Source organism: Gymnogyps californianus, chromosome 21 (genome assembly GCF_018139145.2).
Source record: "Gymnogyps californianus isolate 813 chromosome 21, ASM1813914v2, whole genome shotgun sequence".
Taxonomy (NCBI): Eukaryota; Metazoa; Chordata; class Aves; order Accipitriformes; family Cathartidae; genus Gymnogyps; species Gymnogyps californianus.
Window position 1 is genome coordinate 8243698 of NC_059491.1, and position 16878 is coordinate 8260575.

Sequence of the window (16878 nt, forward strand, 5' to 3'; positions counted from 1 at the left end):
ACAGTATTCGAGGTGCAGCCTCACCAGTGCCGAGTACAGCGGGACAATCACTTCCCTAGTCCTGCTGGCCACACTATTTCTGATACAAGCCAGGATGCTGTTGGCCACCTCGGCCACCTGGGCACACTGCCGGCTCATATTCAGCTGGCTGTTGACCAACACCCCCAGGTCCTTTTCCACCGGGCAGCTTTCCAGCCGCTCTTCCCCAAGTCTGTAGCGTTGCATGGGGTTGTTGTGACCCAAGTGCAGGACCCGGCACGTAGCCTTGTTGAACCCCATACAATTGGCCTCGGCCCATCGATCCAGCCTGTCCAGATCCCTCTGTAGAGCCTTCCTACCCTCAAGCAGATCAACACTCCCGCCCAACTTGGTGTCCTCTGCAAACTTACTGAGGGTTACACTCAATCCCCTCGGCCAGATCATTGGTAAAGATATTAAACAGAACTGGCCCCAATACTGAGCCCTGCGGAACACGTCTTGTGACCGGCCACCAACTGGATTTAACTCCCTTCACCACAGCTCTTTGGGCTCGGCCAGCCAGCCAGTTTTTTACCCAGCGAAGAGTACACCCGTCTAAGCCATGAGCTGCCAGTTTCTCCAGGAGAATGCTGTGGGAAACTGCATCAAAGGCTTTACTAAAGTCCAGGTAGACAACATCCACAGCCTTTCCCTTGTCCACTAAGCGGGTCACCTAGTCATAGAAGGAGATCAGGTTAGTCAAGCAGGACCTGCCTTTCATAAACCCATGCTGACTGGGCCTGATCACCTGGTTGTCCTGTACATGCCGCGTGATGGCACTCAGGATGATCTGCTCCATAACCTTAACCTTCCCCAGCACCGAGGTCAGGCTGACAGGTCTGTAGTTGCCCAGATCCTCCTTCCGGCTCTTCTTGTAGATGGGCGTCACATTTGCTAACCTCCAGTCACCTGGGACCTCCCCGGTTAGCCAGGACTGCTGATAAATGATGAAAAGTGGCTTGGTGAGCACTTCAGCCAGCTCCCTTGGCACCCTTGGGTGGATCCCATCTGGCCCCATAGATTTGTGTGTGTCTACGTGGTGTAGCAGGTCACTAACCATTTCCCCTTGGATTATGAGGGCTTCATTCTGCTCCCTGTCCCTGGTCTTACTATTCAAGACTGAGGCAAAGAAGGCATTAAGTACCTCAGCCTTTTCCTCAGCCTTTGTCACTATGTTTCCCTCCGTATCCAATAAAGGATGGCGATTCTCCTTAGCCCTCCTTTCTTTGCTAATGTATTTATAGAAACATTTTTAATTGTCTTTTATGGCAGTAGCCAGATTAAGTTCTAGTTGGGCTTTGGCCCTTCTAATTTTCTCCCTGCATAACCGCACGACATCCCTGCGGTCCTCCTGAGTGGCCTGCCCCTTCTTCCAAACGTCAAAGACTCTCCTTTTTTCCCTGAGTTCCAGCCAAAGCTCTCTGTTCAGCCAGGCCAGTCTTCTTCCCCGCCGGCTCATCTTTCGGCACATGGGGACAGCCTGCTCCTGTGCCTTGAAGATTTCCTTCTTGCAGAATGTCCAGCCTTCCTGGACTCCATTGCCCTTCAGGACTGCCTCCCATGGGACTCCGTCAACCAGTCTCCTGAACAGGCCAAACTCTGCCCTCCGAAGTCCAAGGGAGCAGTTCTGCTGACCCCACTCCTTACTTCTCCGAGAATCGAAAACTCTATCATTCCATGATCACTGTGCCCAAGACGGCCTCCAGCCATCCCATCACCCACAAGTCCTTCTCTGTTCACAAACAACGGGTCCAGCGGGGCACCTTCCCCAGCTGGCTCCCTCCCCAGCTGTGTCGCAAAGTTCTCTTCCACACACTACAGGAACCTCCTCAACTGTTTCCTCTCCGCTGTATTGTATTTCCAGCAGGCATCTGGTAAGTTGAAGTCCCCCACGAGAACAAGGGCTAGCAATCGTGAGACTTCTCCCTGCTGCTTATAGAATATTTCATCTGCCTCTTCATCCTGGCTGGGTGGTCTATAACAGACTCTCACCATGATACCTGCCTTGTTGGCCTGATTCTTACCCATAAACACTCAACCCTATCGTCACCATCATTAAGCTCTAGGCAATCAAAACACTCCCTAACATACAGGGTTACCCCACCGCCTCTCCTTCCTTGCCTAACCCTTCTGAAGAGCTTAGAGCCATCCATTGCAGCACGCCAGTTGCGCGAGTCATCCCACCACGTTTCCGTGATGGCAACTGTATCATAGTTTTCCTGCTGCACAATGGCTTCCAGCTCCTCCTGTTTGTTGCCCATGCTGCAGGCACTGGTGTAGATAAATTGCTGTTTCTGTCATGATAAACCGTCATGAGTGGCCAGGATAGCATTCTGGATGATCACAAGTAGGAAAGCTCATCAGCAAGCGATAAATCCACACAATGTAAGGCTTTGAAAACCTTCACCTTCCCAAAGCCAGGCAAAATAAAAGCTCCTCGTATCACAAGGAGCGCTGGTTTTCAAGCCGTACCGAGAACAGACCTTGTGACAGCAACACTTCAGAAACATGCCCTAATTACTGAGCTCCCATAATTTTCTAGATTGCAATCTGAGATGCTTTAAAACCTGTTTAGAGTGATCTCTATTGGCTCTGCGACCTTTGGGGGGAGAAAAACAACGTTCTTCAGGGCATTCTCTGCAGCTCTCCTCCCAGCAATAAAGATCTTCAGGTAAACCTCAAAATTCAGGAGCAGAAACCATCAACCAGGTTACGGAGCTCAGTCAGACCGCTTACACGACTGGGGTGAGTCCTCAACACGATGCTCCTAACTCTCCCCTCCTGCCCCACCGCCCAAATTACTCAAACCCAGACCACTCTTAGACTTCGCAGCTCCCTTTAGCCCCCAACAGCACTCAACGGAAAATCTTCCCAACTCCCACTACAAACGGGGGTTTTGTTAATGAGATACAGCACGTGTTCCTGCCACGCACTGAAAACAGCTAGGGCTTTGTCTACGCTCGTAATCCCTCCCTAAGAGATGACAAAGTAGGAAATTAAAAAGCTAGCATAGGCACATTCACTGATACTTCTGATACCTCTGTTATTTAAGAGCAACATGCTCAACGTATCAGATAGTCTGGTAGATAACTCTGTGCTGAAATAAGTGCTCGCTTCTTGCTTTACAGCTCAGCTGAATGCTCCATTTTAAGACACAAAGTAAGAGCGATTCCTAATTAAGACATTTTATTTATGTCTTTATTGCAAAGTCACCGTTTGGATACTGCTAAGGTATTAATATACAAATGAAATTATTATGTACCACCAGAGAGGGAAGAAACAGAATATTTAAAACAGTTTATTCATGGTTGCTACTGTCGGTAGCAACTACTCCTTCCAATAGTCAACATAGCAGGAAATTCTTCTGCAACCCCCACGACAGAAAATTGTGCCACAGATAAAGCTGTTCTAGAGCGTACGCATCAGGTGAAACTTGAATATAGATACACCCGTTCCCTGAGATATAGATCAGTTCCACTGCAACACTCCCACAACACGAAATAGCATTCAAAAGGAGTCCTAGCAACACTTCAACCTGACGAAGATGACAGGAGGGGAGGATGAATCCATGCTTTGGGCACTGGGATTACATGAAGCTGTAGGAATAAAAAAAAGCCTCAGCTTGTCCTCAGCAACATCTAGCTGGGCTGCATTTAATATCCTCGCCCAAGTCAGCAGTTCCGCTGCCTGCAACGTCAGGCGAACCCGGCATTGGATCAGACTGTCCGCACGTTGCAGTCAGAAGGCACATCTTGACCAAACTGTAACAAAGCTTTTACGAGTTAAAGCTGCGTAAATGTAGCTGAACATTTCTCGTTCTCATTCGCACGGCCACCTCAGCCAGCCAGAGAAGAGGCAGAAGCTCTGTTATTAAGGAACTTTTCCTAGTTGTCACTTCTGTACAATTAAGGAAAAGCATGCAAGCATCCGTAGCAGGGCTTATTGGTATATACGTTACTAAAAAAAAAAAAAAAAAAGAAATCAAAGTGGCTTTGTGAGCAGAAATAATGAAGACTCATTTCTTATGGATGCATGTCTTGAGGTCGAATTCTCCGGCGTCCAATAAACTGCCAGTTCCCACTGCCGCTTTTCCCACGGTCAGGAACACCTCTCTCCCATGTGGATTCTTTAATGTCTAATAAGGGTTGCACTCTCGCTGCAGCTTTTCTCTCCATGGGGCCACTAATCAGGTCTCTCTCCTCTATTAAAACCGCTTGTTTTCATGAAACTCAAAGGAACGTTGTATCTCTGAGACTGTGAGTACCCCCTTCGCCCTGATGTATAGCTGAAACTGGCTAACAGGTTCAAAATTAATTAAGAAAGATACATATGCATGGCAAGATCACATCCATCTTGCTCTCCAAGCAGATCAGAATAAATATGACTATTTGTAGAAGCCTGAAGAGGTTACAAAAATTGGTAGAAACTCTGCATGTTCAGCCGCGTTCTATCAAGCACGATGCGCTGTGATTCTTTATCCTCCAACCTACGCAGATGCACAGTATCACGTTACTACATGCTAGACGCAGAGCCGCTGAATTCCATCTCCAGGGCATTTTTTCTTCCAGCTTAAAGCATAATCTGCAGATTTCCTTCAAAAATACCGGTGGTGATAGGCTACGTTAAATGCTTTCTGCCCAGGAATTGCTCAAGCCTGTTCTTTTGTGTGACTGATTTTACGATTTGTTTTAATTCGATTTTAAGAACATGCTGCATCGCAACTGTAGGGGAATCTCTTGATTAATCAAGTTTTTCGTTCTTACATGAAAGGGTAATTCCCCATCTCAGTTTTGCTTCTCCAAGCCCTGCTTTGCATGTATTCGGCAGCAGATGGAGGAAAATGCAGAGTCATAACATTATGGTCTCCCTGCTATGCTGCACAGTACTTTAAATATGTGTCATCTTAAGGCTTCATAAGTCTTGGTGCTCACTGGTTCATACTTCTCCAGTCAAACACAAACTTTACCACCTCTTCTCCAAGGTTTTGTATGTTTTCCAGAAAACGGTATTTCCAAAGAAAATAAAGTTTATCTGTCTGCAGTCTCTTAGACCATCCCAAGTGACCGCATTGCTCTTCCCCCTCAAACCACAACTCTGGCTGAATGAGTGACCGGCTTCAATTCAGCCCATAGGTTCGACAACTTGAAATTCATTTCTCATAGAAAGCAGCCACGGATCCAAGGACTCACAGTCAAGTCACCAACCCCAAAAGCTCATCTGTTCCTAAAAGATTACGATCTCGAAACCAGGGAGGAAAAAAGTCCCATCACCCTGAAAAAAAAAGTCAGTTCCCAGCCAGTCCAGCCTCCTCCACAAAGCCCTGTATTTAAGCTGGCCAGCCGCTCCCGTACTGCCACACCAGCCAGTCACCCTAATACAGATGTGCAAATGTTACTGCGTTGGTTCGTGACTCACCGCTACCATCACCTTGGAGAAAGTGCTTGTTCCTTGACTAAACCAACTGGCAGCGCAATACTCGGCGTGAGCCAGGTGTCAGCCCAAGGAAACTATATTCCCTGCTGACAAGCGCCCGGTAAGAGCCAGGCACACACTCAGGTGTTTTGTCTGAAGTGACTACCTGCGCTCGAGGCGCTCTCTCCATAGGCGAGAACTTAAAACTTTCCACAACTGAGCTCCTTAGCCAGCCAGATTTTAATGGCTTTTCTTTTGATGCAACTCAAAGTCAAGGTTTTGCAAAACTGAGCTGAAAACGGGCTAGCTCGAATTTCATCGCAATGACGGGTGAGGTTTCTCACTTCGGTTTAACAAGCTGACCTAAAGGAGGCCTCACCGTACCGAAGAATTCAGCAGACCCTTATCTCGAGGTGTATGGGTACTACCAGACCAACAGGGCTCCTCCTGCGGCTTAAGGATACAGCCAGATATACCATACCATCCGCAATGCAACTGGGTACATCACCGTAACTGCCAGGAAAGCTGCTTCCTAATTTTATGCCCTTTCGGTGATCAGCTTCACCTTTAAACGCTTGTTTTCAAAAATTAGTCTGACACGAGCTAGGCGAGAGTGTGAACTGCCAGCACAACCAAGGGACTATAATCTCTGAATGGATGTAGAGGAAGAGATACTTCCTGAGCGCAGCGGCTGCCAAAAAACGGCATTTATCACCGTACCCACAACCAGCGTATCATCTACAACATCACTGCTGAAGCCATTTTTATTTTTTAAATGTGGCAAAGCCTCTCTGCTACTAATATTTCCAACGAGTTGTTTTAGAGTTAAGAAAAAGACCAAAGGTTTATTTAGACTTTGATTACAATGAGGTTACTGTGCCGATCGTTAGCTGTCTAGATGCGTGTTTAGCTGGCTTTCCAAGAGCAGTGTCTCACACATACAAGCACAGAACCCCCAAAATTAAATCAGATGTTGATTATGTATACAAGGGAGATACTTATCCATCCTGAGCTTTTATTCTCCTCACAGTTAGGATGCTAATGAGGCCGGAAGACTTTTTTCCTCCAAAGACGACTACTCTAAACATACAACTTGGCAATTTCTTTTTCTTATTTTGCCCTGTTAACTATTACAGGTCACCCACAGCTGCCACAGAGAGCCTAAAGAGGGAACATTTAAATAAGCCTCTATGCACTTTTTGGCAGCCATCACTATTCATGAGGACGGGAGGTATTCACACCAGCGGCAAGAGCAGATGGACCACAGCTCGGTGCTTTGTGCTGCGCGGAAGCGGCGAGCATCTCACCAAAGATGCGTACACCGCAGTTGGGGAAATCTGCGACAGGGACATTAAGTTACTCTCAATGAATCCCATGGACAGAAAACACGACCAGCTCAGTTTTGTACCTGGAGAAAAACTGAAGGCAATTCACCACTTGCCAAAAAAAAAAAAAAAAAAAAAAAAAAAATTTACAATCTGGCAGTAGTCTTTTTCTTGAGCTAAAAGATTATTTCAAACCCAGCTTTGATCAGGTACCGGATCACCTTCGTGACAAGAACTTGGTCTGAACCCAGCTCTGATTTCCTGCCACATCAGGGGATAACAAAAGACATGCAAGCTCTTCTACGTGGACAGAGGGATATCCAAGAGAACACACACACAAGTTAGCACTGTCTCCATCTGCAAAGAGAGCCATCGGTATCCAACAGACCAGCGGTGCAGATCATCTATTCACACTCCTTCCAGAGGTGTTTGGACTTATCTGGCTTTTCAGTGTTGAGACGAGAGCACGTTCAGGCCATTTTGACCAGATTTGGAAGCTCACGCTTCAGATCTAAGCGTGCTTAAAAAAAAAAAAAGTGCTTTCAATTTTAAGTTGCTAAGCTTAATTAAAAAGGGGAAGAGAAAGGAAGGGAAAAAAGCTCCCTTTTGTTCTTAAAAGATGCCTGAGTCTTTAAACAGAAAGCGGTCATTAAGACAGACTGCTGCTCTTCTCCCATGATTAGTTTGTCTGAGCGGAAAATTGATGTTCCTTTCACATCCGAATTCTGCTGCATTCTCACCCAAGTCACCATGAATGTTTGGACCTCGGACGAGACATGAATATACAAACTATAGTACAGAGCCAGCCACGTGCAATGCTACAGGACACACTTCCAAAAAATCCGTCCTGGGAAAGAAGTTGGTTTCAACCGAATTCAGAGACACTGCCTTCATATTCAACCTATCCTGCTAACAGATCAGATTGCAGCAGGCCCTGGAATACATCCTGGTGTATTTATGAAAAGTCTGTAACAATGTTTGTTCTTTTACTAAAGGATGTTATCTTCACACTGCAGGATTTTACAGATTGCATGGGATGATTACAGAGTGTTAGTAGGTTAAACAGTAACTACGGAAAGGCAGAAACCAAAGCAGTTGCTGTGTTTTATTCATCGTACAGAAGTCTTCATCACATCTTAATATATTACTGCAGAACAGCGTTGGAGACATTTTTCCAGACTCATGGAGACCAGAGCTGCCATTACTCACCAGGCAGACAGAAAGGCGAAACCTCCTGCGCTACCCCAGTGTGTACAATCACCAGGTGGGAAACACTACTGACTTGTTAGCTTGGGCAACAACAACAACAACAAAAAGCAGCTTTTGTCTGATTTTCATTAACTGTTCAAGCATTCTTCAGAACACTACAAAGACTCATGCAAAGGTAAGCCGCGAGGCTGGTTGTACGCTGTGAATTTCCATCTTCAGGCTCATATTCCTCCCACGAGATTTCTTAATCGGCATGCCGAAGATGCAGCTAAACTCAAAATCTTATTACAGAGAGTAATCATATTTTCTAGTTTATTCCTCAGTTCATTGTTTAGGAATGTTTGCCCTTGCAGTCTTTGGTTTCAGGGCGTTCTCAGACCTCAGCAAGTTCACTGAACTTAATTAAAAACACAAGCAAAATATCTCACAAGTGCTTCTTTTTGGTAGCTACCAAAACCAGAACGTATCCACCCCACCAGCAGCTTAACAACTTACACCCTTGTTGCCAGCTACTCTCCCGAAACCTTTAGTAGTCTAAAACCAGCCGAGAGGGGCGACCCTCCGTTCTACCCCTTCCCAAACACCTTCAGAAGACTGTTTTGATATTTCTTATTTCTCAGGTGCGTCTTCCTGTGCAGAAGGCATCTCCTCCTCTTCTTCACAAGCTGACAACAGTGTGAAACCACTGCAACAGCAAGACAGCCTGCAGTTGCAACACCTCAGCTCATGAAAACAAAACTCCAGAGGAGCCCCAGGTTCATCCTGACTCACCGACTCATCCAAAATCTGCAGCCTGCCCCTCTACTCATTTGGATATTTACTTCCTTTTTTACGAAAAGCCAGCCAGCGCCTCTTCACCCTCAGCAAAGACAAGGACCTAATTTTGGACACACCTTAAGACGGCAATAAGGTCATTTGCCGGAGAACTTGGCGTGACTTTCTGTCCTATGAAAAGCGAGGAGGGAAAAAAAAAAACAGTCAACAAGGCTATCACAAACCAAATTTAAGCCTTTTCTCACCCCCTGTTCTAACCTGACGAATGGATTTAATATCTCCGTAAGCCTCGCAAGGACTGGTAAGTTCTCAACACGCAAGCCTGCTTTCTTGCAGTCTGCAAGAAAGGGCGCTAGGATTACTTTATCATTGTACCAAAGGAATTTAGAGTAAGGACAAGAAATACCAAAAGCCAACGTCACTTTGGAGCGGCTCAGCGACAACAGAAGCTGCTCTCATCAAATCACAAATAAACACAGCCAGGACCTTTGAAAAAACTTCAGAGAAGAAACAATGCCAGAAAGGCTCAGCAGACGACAGAATTTTGCAACCAAGTGACATCAACTTATCTTTCTAATGCGGCTGAGCGTACAAAAACACTTAATAGAAGCTTAGTCCAAATCTACGCTCTTCGCAGCTTTTCATTAAGTTTCTTTGAACTAATGATATAGGCATTTCCTCGGCCAGCGTGGCGTCAACAAGCTGCCACCTCAAGTGCATGCAAAGAGCAGAATCCGGAGCAGCCAGAGGATTCATGAATCTTAAACTGCTGAGGAGCCGTCCTCCGCGTGACTCAGTCTCGGGGGAAGAAGTAGGTGGCTGCAGACAAACACTGCTCGGTAACACCCCCGGTACACCGCGGAGGCAAAGCCTGTGCTGCTTTATGGCGCTCGGTGAATCAATATTAGGAATAGAATTATTAAAGGCGATCTAGCAGAAAACAAAGACGCGAGCCACCACCAGAACCAGCACCACCATCTCCCCAATTAGCCACCCGACTGATGAACCTACACCCAGTGCAAAGCCAACTTTCGCTAGGAACCGACGGAGACTCGAGGAGGCACGACTCACCTCGTGCCTTCCACACCTTTCTTTCCCTTCTCATTCTGGGCAATTAATTTAATCCCCTTGCCCTAATCCCCCAACCAAATGTCCTCCCGTGATCTTCTTGGGTTTTATGTTCCGCAAAACTAAGATTACCCTACTGGAGATATTTGTAAAACGCAGCACAAACAAATCCTGATACCGCCCAATATTCTAAACATTGCTTCAGCAAAGCACGGGCATAAATTTTACCCTCCCCCTCCCTTCAAAGGCTCTGAACTAAAAAGGCTAGTACCTAATCTATGAAAATACCGTCACTTAAAAATGATACAAATCGAGAAAGAAAACTGGAATAGTTCATTCTGTAGCCTTACTGCTGTATTTTCCTAAAATAAAAATACATCTGGATAGAGATCTCTATATGCAAAGCTGATTTAGTATAACCATCCATGTGTTTGCATCCTAAGTGATATCCAAGAACTATTACTCGATTATAAGCAATAAAAGCCTGGGAACATATTTGAGAGTTTTACTAGAAAAACAGGAGCACTATTACTTCCGACTCAAGCCTGTTCCCGCGGAAAGGCACTGCAAGACCTGCCGGTGTCAGACGCGGGAAAAAGGCACCAGAAATGGTGCTGTCCTAGCAGCCATCATCCTAAACGGGCACGGAGGTTTTTCTTTTCAGTGCTCAAAGCCAGCGCACCAGCAGCAATCTTCACTGCTCTCCCCCGCACAGGATCTGTAGAACAGCGGACCAAAATCCCTCTACTCCACCTCAGTCCATCGGGGTGACGTACGGAGCAGAAAGCACGGAGATTTCACTCTCCCAGGCTGAATTTACGCTCCCAGCCATCAAGACAAAACATTTTCTTGTAAACTGACCAAATGTTTTCTAGAAGTTATCGAAAACAAACATGCACCCACTGTTATGCCAGGTTTTTTCCAGAGCAGCTCCTCAGAGCAGTTGTGTTTAAAACGCAAACCACTTCTGCAGAAGGTATCCTATGCATCTCCTCAAAAAACAGAAATCGGAACAAGCTGAAGCCAGACAAAGCACGTTTTCCCAAAAAAACCCTCAACAGTTATTTGTCTTCTCCAACACAGCTCTGATCTGCAACTTATTTCTAATGATTTTAAAGGAGCACATTTGTTTCCTGAAATCCGGGGCTTCTCCTGGACTTGGTTGCCACTCTGAATGTCTTAATTCTCCCACAGAATAGGAGGTGGCATACCAAAGTCACATGGTTCATAATTAAGAGGCTTTTACTCCTCTTTGCCCTTTAAAACACCAGTAAAAGGACAAAGCCATGTTCTTTCAGATAACTGGAAGAAAACACAGGGGGAAAAAAAAATATGGAAGGCCAGCACTTGTGCTGGGGACAACTGTTACTATATTTAGTCGCCTTGCTCTGCAAGCTGCCGAGCATCTGTTTCAATGATGGTGAATGACTTTTTTCCTGCTAGTCAAGACAGCATTAATTAGGTGAACCCAAATGATTGCTACCACCGCTTCCCTGAGCTCCGAGCTCTCGTCTCCCATATCCTACAACAGATTTGCTGCTTATTCCATCCTAACAGCGGACCTCCAATCCTGGTATCGATTGCTTTTGTATTCAGGAATGCCTTAATAACTCAGTTGAAAGAAAATACAGCACATTAGGAAGCAGTTTTTAAAAAGGGAGTATCTGGGTAACAATTTCAACTTGTTAAAATGCACAGAAAACCATTCTTTTGCAATCCCCTTTAATAGCAAGACAATAGATTTAAAAAAGGGCTTTTAAGGAAAAAAATAACACCGCTCACCTAAGCCAGCGCTTCTTGAGACCAGCTTCAATATTCTCTAATTTGAGAGAATTCGTAAGCAGAGAGCGTTATTTCAGTTCACGCTAAACAAAACCAATCAGGAGCGTTTTGCAAAAAAAAAAAAAAAAACCAACAACACAACACTTTCTGCAAAACATCTCTTTCATCTTAATTCATCCCTTAAAAGAATTACTTGTGAGACTGCAAACCCCAGCAAGGTTCCCACAGTAACTGGGTAATCGAAGGGGGGAGGAGAAGCAGCAAACCCCTCACACTGAATACGCCTGTTGGGTTTTAAGTTTTAGTTGTCTTCCTTGAATTTCTGCTTCTTTAGAAACAAAATGGTTGTGTTTCTCAAACTTGCCCCTAGCAGAGACTGTGCAACAGCAAGACCGCTTGCATATAGGCTTTAATATGGAAATGACAGTATTTCCTAAGCAAAGTGGAAAAACAAACATTCCCGTGGGTTGCAGGGAGGCTTGAGGGGTAACACTATTCCCGAGCGCACCCCAGCTGAGATTTTAGGCGCTATTTCCCCAAATTCTTCCTCCTGCTCCCGTGGCTCGGCCTCTCCGCATGCTCTTCACCCTATTCTCAGGCTGGGGGATGGGTGGGAACCGGGTTTCGCCAAGCCCAGCTCCATCTGAGAAGACTTTCTCTCCAAACTAAATCGTCCTTTCCAAGGAGGGAGCCTTCCACATCCCAGCTCCACGCTCAGGCGGCCGCCTTCCCTATGGATATACCCACCACGCCATGCAATCCTTGTGTAACGTGTCCCTTCCCCCAGGCGAGTACCAGCATACAAAGGAAGCCCCTGCTCCATTGTCCACCTACAGCACCTATACGTTGAGCCCGAAAACCGGCTCAACCTATACCCCTTTTACAGCCACAAATATTTAGGCGTTCACATCCCCAAAAGGGCTACGGAGGCGGCGTGTCGTTCCCCCCCGTGCATTACTACCTGCACCCACAGCCAAACGTTCTGAAGCGTATTTTAACCGTGTTTACTTGCGTGAGATCAGCCTCACCCAAACACACAAATCCCGCTTAAAAAAATCAGTTTTGAAAAACAGCGAGAAATTGCAGAAACGAGGGGGGGGGGGGGGGGGGGGGGGGGGGGTTGCCTGGCTGCCAACCTCCTTCCCAAACCTCCGACTGAAACTCACAAAGGTAAAAACAACCAAAAAAAGGTAATTAACAATTCAGCGCCTGCCATTTTTTCCCATCCATCTCTAAGCAACAGTACCATAGCAACTTTTTGCCTGCTTTAACACATCTTACAAAAGGAGGAGGACTGGACAAAATAAGACCCAGGAACGTCAGATTTCTACTTCTGAGTGCCTATTCCTTCAGCTAGCTATGCCTGCAATTAAACAAACAACCCCGGAGCGGCTTTTCTTTCCCCAAAACCCCTGCCTTTGTACATCGCTGGGTCACGTAACCTGGACTGACGGACAAGACAAACCACCTCGGATGCAGAACCCCCATCCCGCACGGACGAAGCGGCGATTCCGGGCTCGGGGGGGGGGGGAAGAAAATCCAAGGCGAAGCTCATTTAAAATAGGGTGATTTCTGATGATGCCGAAATGGGGTTTTGCTGCCACTGCAGCTCAGGCCAGGAGGATGGAGGAGACCCCCCGGGGGGGGGTGGGGGGGGTGTCCTTCCCGCACCCCTGGGGTGACCCCGGCTTTCTCCCCCCCCCCCCCCCGACCCAACTGGGGCCCCGCCGCCATTTTAGAGACCGGTTGGCACCACCCGCGCTCGCCGGGGCCGCTCTGCCAGCGGGGCGGGGGGCTGCGAGCCCCCGGGTGTCCCGGCCCCCCCCCCCCGGCCCCCGCCGCAGCGGCAGGCGAGCAGGAGCCCGGGCAGAGGCGGCGGGGAACCTTCCTTCTACCCCCCCACGGTGTCACCGCATCTATTTTTCCCATGGTGACTCATTATTAAGGACGCTCCGTCATTTTTCCAACGCAGGAAGATTAAAGGAAGCTTCAAAATCCTTTTTTTTTTTTTTGGGGGGGGGGGGGGGGGGATTAAAACAACGTAGCTGGAGGGGCCGTGAGCTGAGCAGCCACCCTGGGCTCGTTACCTTCTTCCTCCCCTAAAATTAAAAAAAAAAATTAAAAAAAATAAAAAAAGAGCTTCCAGCGTGGGGTGCCAGGCATCAACTTTGTGCGAGAGCATTTCCCGAGGAAAAAGGTGTTGCTGAGGCGGTGGGGGAAGAAGCCTCCTCCTCCTCCTCGCAAAAAAAGACGAAGGGAGGAGGGAAAAAAATACAACCATGCAAACAGCTACTACTTCCTTATGAGCAGGATTAATCTACGCAACAAAAAAAAAAAAAAGGAGAAAAAAAAAACAACCAAAAACCACAATATAATAAGGAGTCCAGAGCGCTTCCCGCGTGGAGGGATCCGGTGTTTTCTTCGTGGATTTGTGCGATTTCTTTTTTTTTTTTTAAGAGTCACGTTTTTGCAGCTGCAGGCGCTTCGGTTCCCACCGCTCGCTGCACGGAGCGGCGCGGGCACGGCCGCACCTCGGGGCCGGGGGGGGACCGCAGCATCCTCAGGGCCGGGGTGGCTCCAGAAGGAGGAAAACACAGTAAAAAGGAGTGAAAAATAAAAAGAGAAAACTCCAAACGTCGAATAATTTAAAAAAAAAAAGAAAAAAAGAAAAAAAAGCAACGGAGAAGCAAGATGGCCAGGCGTAAGGCTGCCTCCGAGACACCGCGCACCCCCCTCGGCATGAAATCCACTCCGTGCAGAAAGCCGAGCTTCGACACGCTGCTCCTCCGTCTTTTTGTGGCTTATTTTTAGTCGTTATGATTATTAATTATTATTGTTGTTGTTATTATATTTTTCTCCGCTCCGGCAGGTCTCCCCGCAGGTCCGTCCACGCCGCCAGCCCTCTGCGGACGATCCTCGCCATGGCGCGGGGGTTATTTACAGCGATTTTGTCTTCCTCCTCCTCTCCACAGGCCGCGGGAGCCACCGTCCCCCCTCATTCCTCCCCCCTCCTTTTTTATGTCGGTTCCCCCCCCCATATTCTCCTCAAACCGGGGGAAAAAGGCCTCCCCGGGGGAAGGGTGGGGAGAGCGACCCGAAGGCGCGGGAAGGACCGGCGGTGACCCCCCACTCCCCCGTTCCCCACTCACCGCTTGAAGTGCTCGATGATCTTCTCCTCACGCACGTTCTCCGGCAAGTTGCCCACCCAGAGGTGCCTGGTTTCCCGGACCATGCTGCGCGGCGCGGGGCGAACCCGCCGCCCCTGCCCCGGCTCCCGGCCGCTGCCGCCTCCCCCGCGCAGCGCTGCCGGCCGCCGCTCGCCGCCCGCCGCCGCCGCCGCCGCCGCCTCCTCCTCCTCCTCCTCGCCGCCCTCCGCCTCTTCCGCCGCGGGGCCCTGCCGCTCTCAGCGCCGCCGGCTGCCTCCCCCCGCGGCGGCGGCGGCGGACGACACCATCCCCTCCGGGGGGGCCCCCTGGCTGGCGGGCCGGCTGGCGGGCGGCGGGCTCCCCCTTCGCCGCGGGTTTTCTTCCTCCCTGTCTCCCCCCGCCGCGGCCCTCGCTCGCTCGCTCCCGCTTCCTCCTCCTCCTCCGTCAGCGGCAGCGCGGCGCCCCCCCCCGCCGCCGCCGCCGCCGCCTCCTCCTTCCCCCCCCTCCGCGCTCCCGCTCCTCTGGCGGCTCCGCTCGCTCGCTCTTCCCCCCCCCCCCCCCTTTCCCCTTACACCCGCGCCTCTCGCAGCGCCACACGGGGGCCCCCGCGCAGGCGCACTGCGCCCTGGGGCGCGCGCCGCGGACCCGGCGGCGGAGGCGGAGCGCGGGCGCGCAACGCCCCGCTCCCGTGCGGGGTGGGGGGGGGAAGTGGCGGGGCTGCGCCTGCGCCGCGGCGCGCGCCGGGGGGGGGGGGGACGGGGGGGAGTGTGCGATGCAAAAGGTAAAGGGGGTGCTGTGCAAAAAGAAGGGGGGGGGGGGCTGCACTGCAAAAAATAAAGGGGTGCTATGCCAAAAATAAAGGGGTTGCATTGGAAAATGAGGGGGGGCTACGCAAAAAATAAAGGGGGGGCTGCACTGCAAAAAATAAAGGGGTGCTATGCAAAAAATAAAGGGGGGGGCCGCACTGCAAAAAATAAAGGGGTTGCATTGGAAAATGAGGGGGGGGGCTACGCAAAAAATAAAGGGGGGGCTGCACAGCAAAAAATAAAGGGGTGCTATGCCAAAAATAAAGGGAGGCTGCACTGCAAAAAATAAAGGGGGGGGCCGCACTGCAAAAAATAAAGGGGTTGCATTGGAAAATGAGGGGGGGCTACGCAAAAAATAAAGGGGGGGGCTGCACTGCAAAAAATAAAGGGGTTGCATTGGAAAATGAGGGGGGCTACGCAAAAAATAAAGGGGGGGCTGCACTGCAAAAAATAAAGGGGTTGCATTGGAAAATGAGGGGGGGCTACGCAAAAAATAAAGGGGCTGCACAGCAAAAAATAAAGGGGTGCTATGCAAAAAATAAAGGGGGGGCCACACTGCAAAAAATAAAGGGGTTGCATTGGAAAATGAGGGGGGGCTACGCAAAAAATAAAGGGGTGCTATGCAAAAAATAAAGGGGTTGCATTGGAAAATGAGGGGGGGCTATGCAAAAAATAAAGGGGGGGCTGCACAGCAAAAAATAACGGGGTGCTATGCAAAAAATAAAGGGGGGGCCACACTGCAAAAAATAAAGGGGTTGCATTGGAAAATGAGGGGGGGCTACGCAAAAAATAAAGGGGGGGCTGCACTGCAAAAAATAAAGGGGTGCTATGCAAAAAATAAAGGGGGGGCCACACTGCAAAAAATAAAGGGGTTGCATTGGAAAATGAGGGGGGCTATGCAAAAAATAAAGGGGTGCTATGCAAAAAATAAAGGGGTTGCATTGGAAAATGAGGGGGGGCTATGCAAAAAATAAAGGGGGGGCTGCACAGCAAAAAATAACGGGGTGCTATGCAAAAAATAAAGGGGGGGCCACACTGCAAAAAATAAAGGGGTTGCATTGGAAAATGAGGGGGGGCTACGCAAAAAATAAAGGGGGGGGCTGCACTGCAAAAAATAAAGGGGTGCTATGCAAAAAATAAAGGGGGGGCTGCACTGCAAAAAATAAAGGGGTGCTATGCCAAAAATAAAGGGGAGCCACACTGCAAAAAATAAAAGGGTTGCACTGCAAAATGAGGGGGGGCTATGCAAAAAATAAAGGGGGGGCTGCACTGCAAAAAATGGGGTGCTATTCCAAAAATAAAGGGGGGCTGCACTGCAAAATGAAGGTGGTATGCCAA

The 16878-nt window shown here is 48.7% G+C and overlaps 1 protein-coding gene across 1 annotated transcript in view; it reads right to left on the minus strand.

Annotated features, from left to right (window-relative positions):
• Positions 1-14820, minus strand: part of SPEN (spen family transcriptional repressor) — a 70169-nt gene extending 55349 nt beyond the window's left edge. Inside the window, 1 exon segment of the mRNA XM_050909466.1 lies at positions 14738-14820. Coding sequence (XP_050765423.1) covers positions 14738-14820 — 83 coding nt within the window.
• Positions 14821-16878: the final 2058 nt, after the last annotated feature.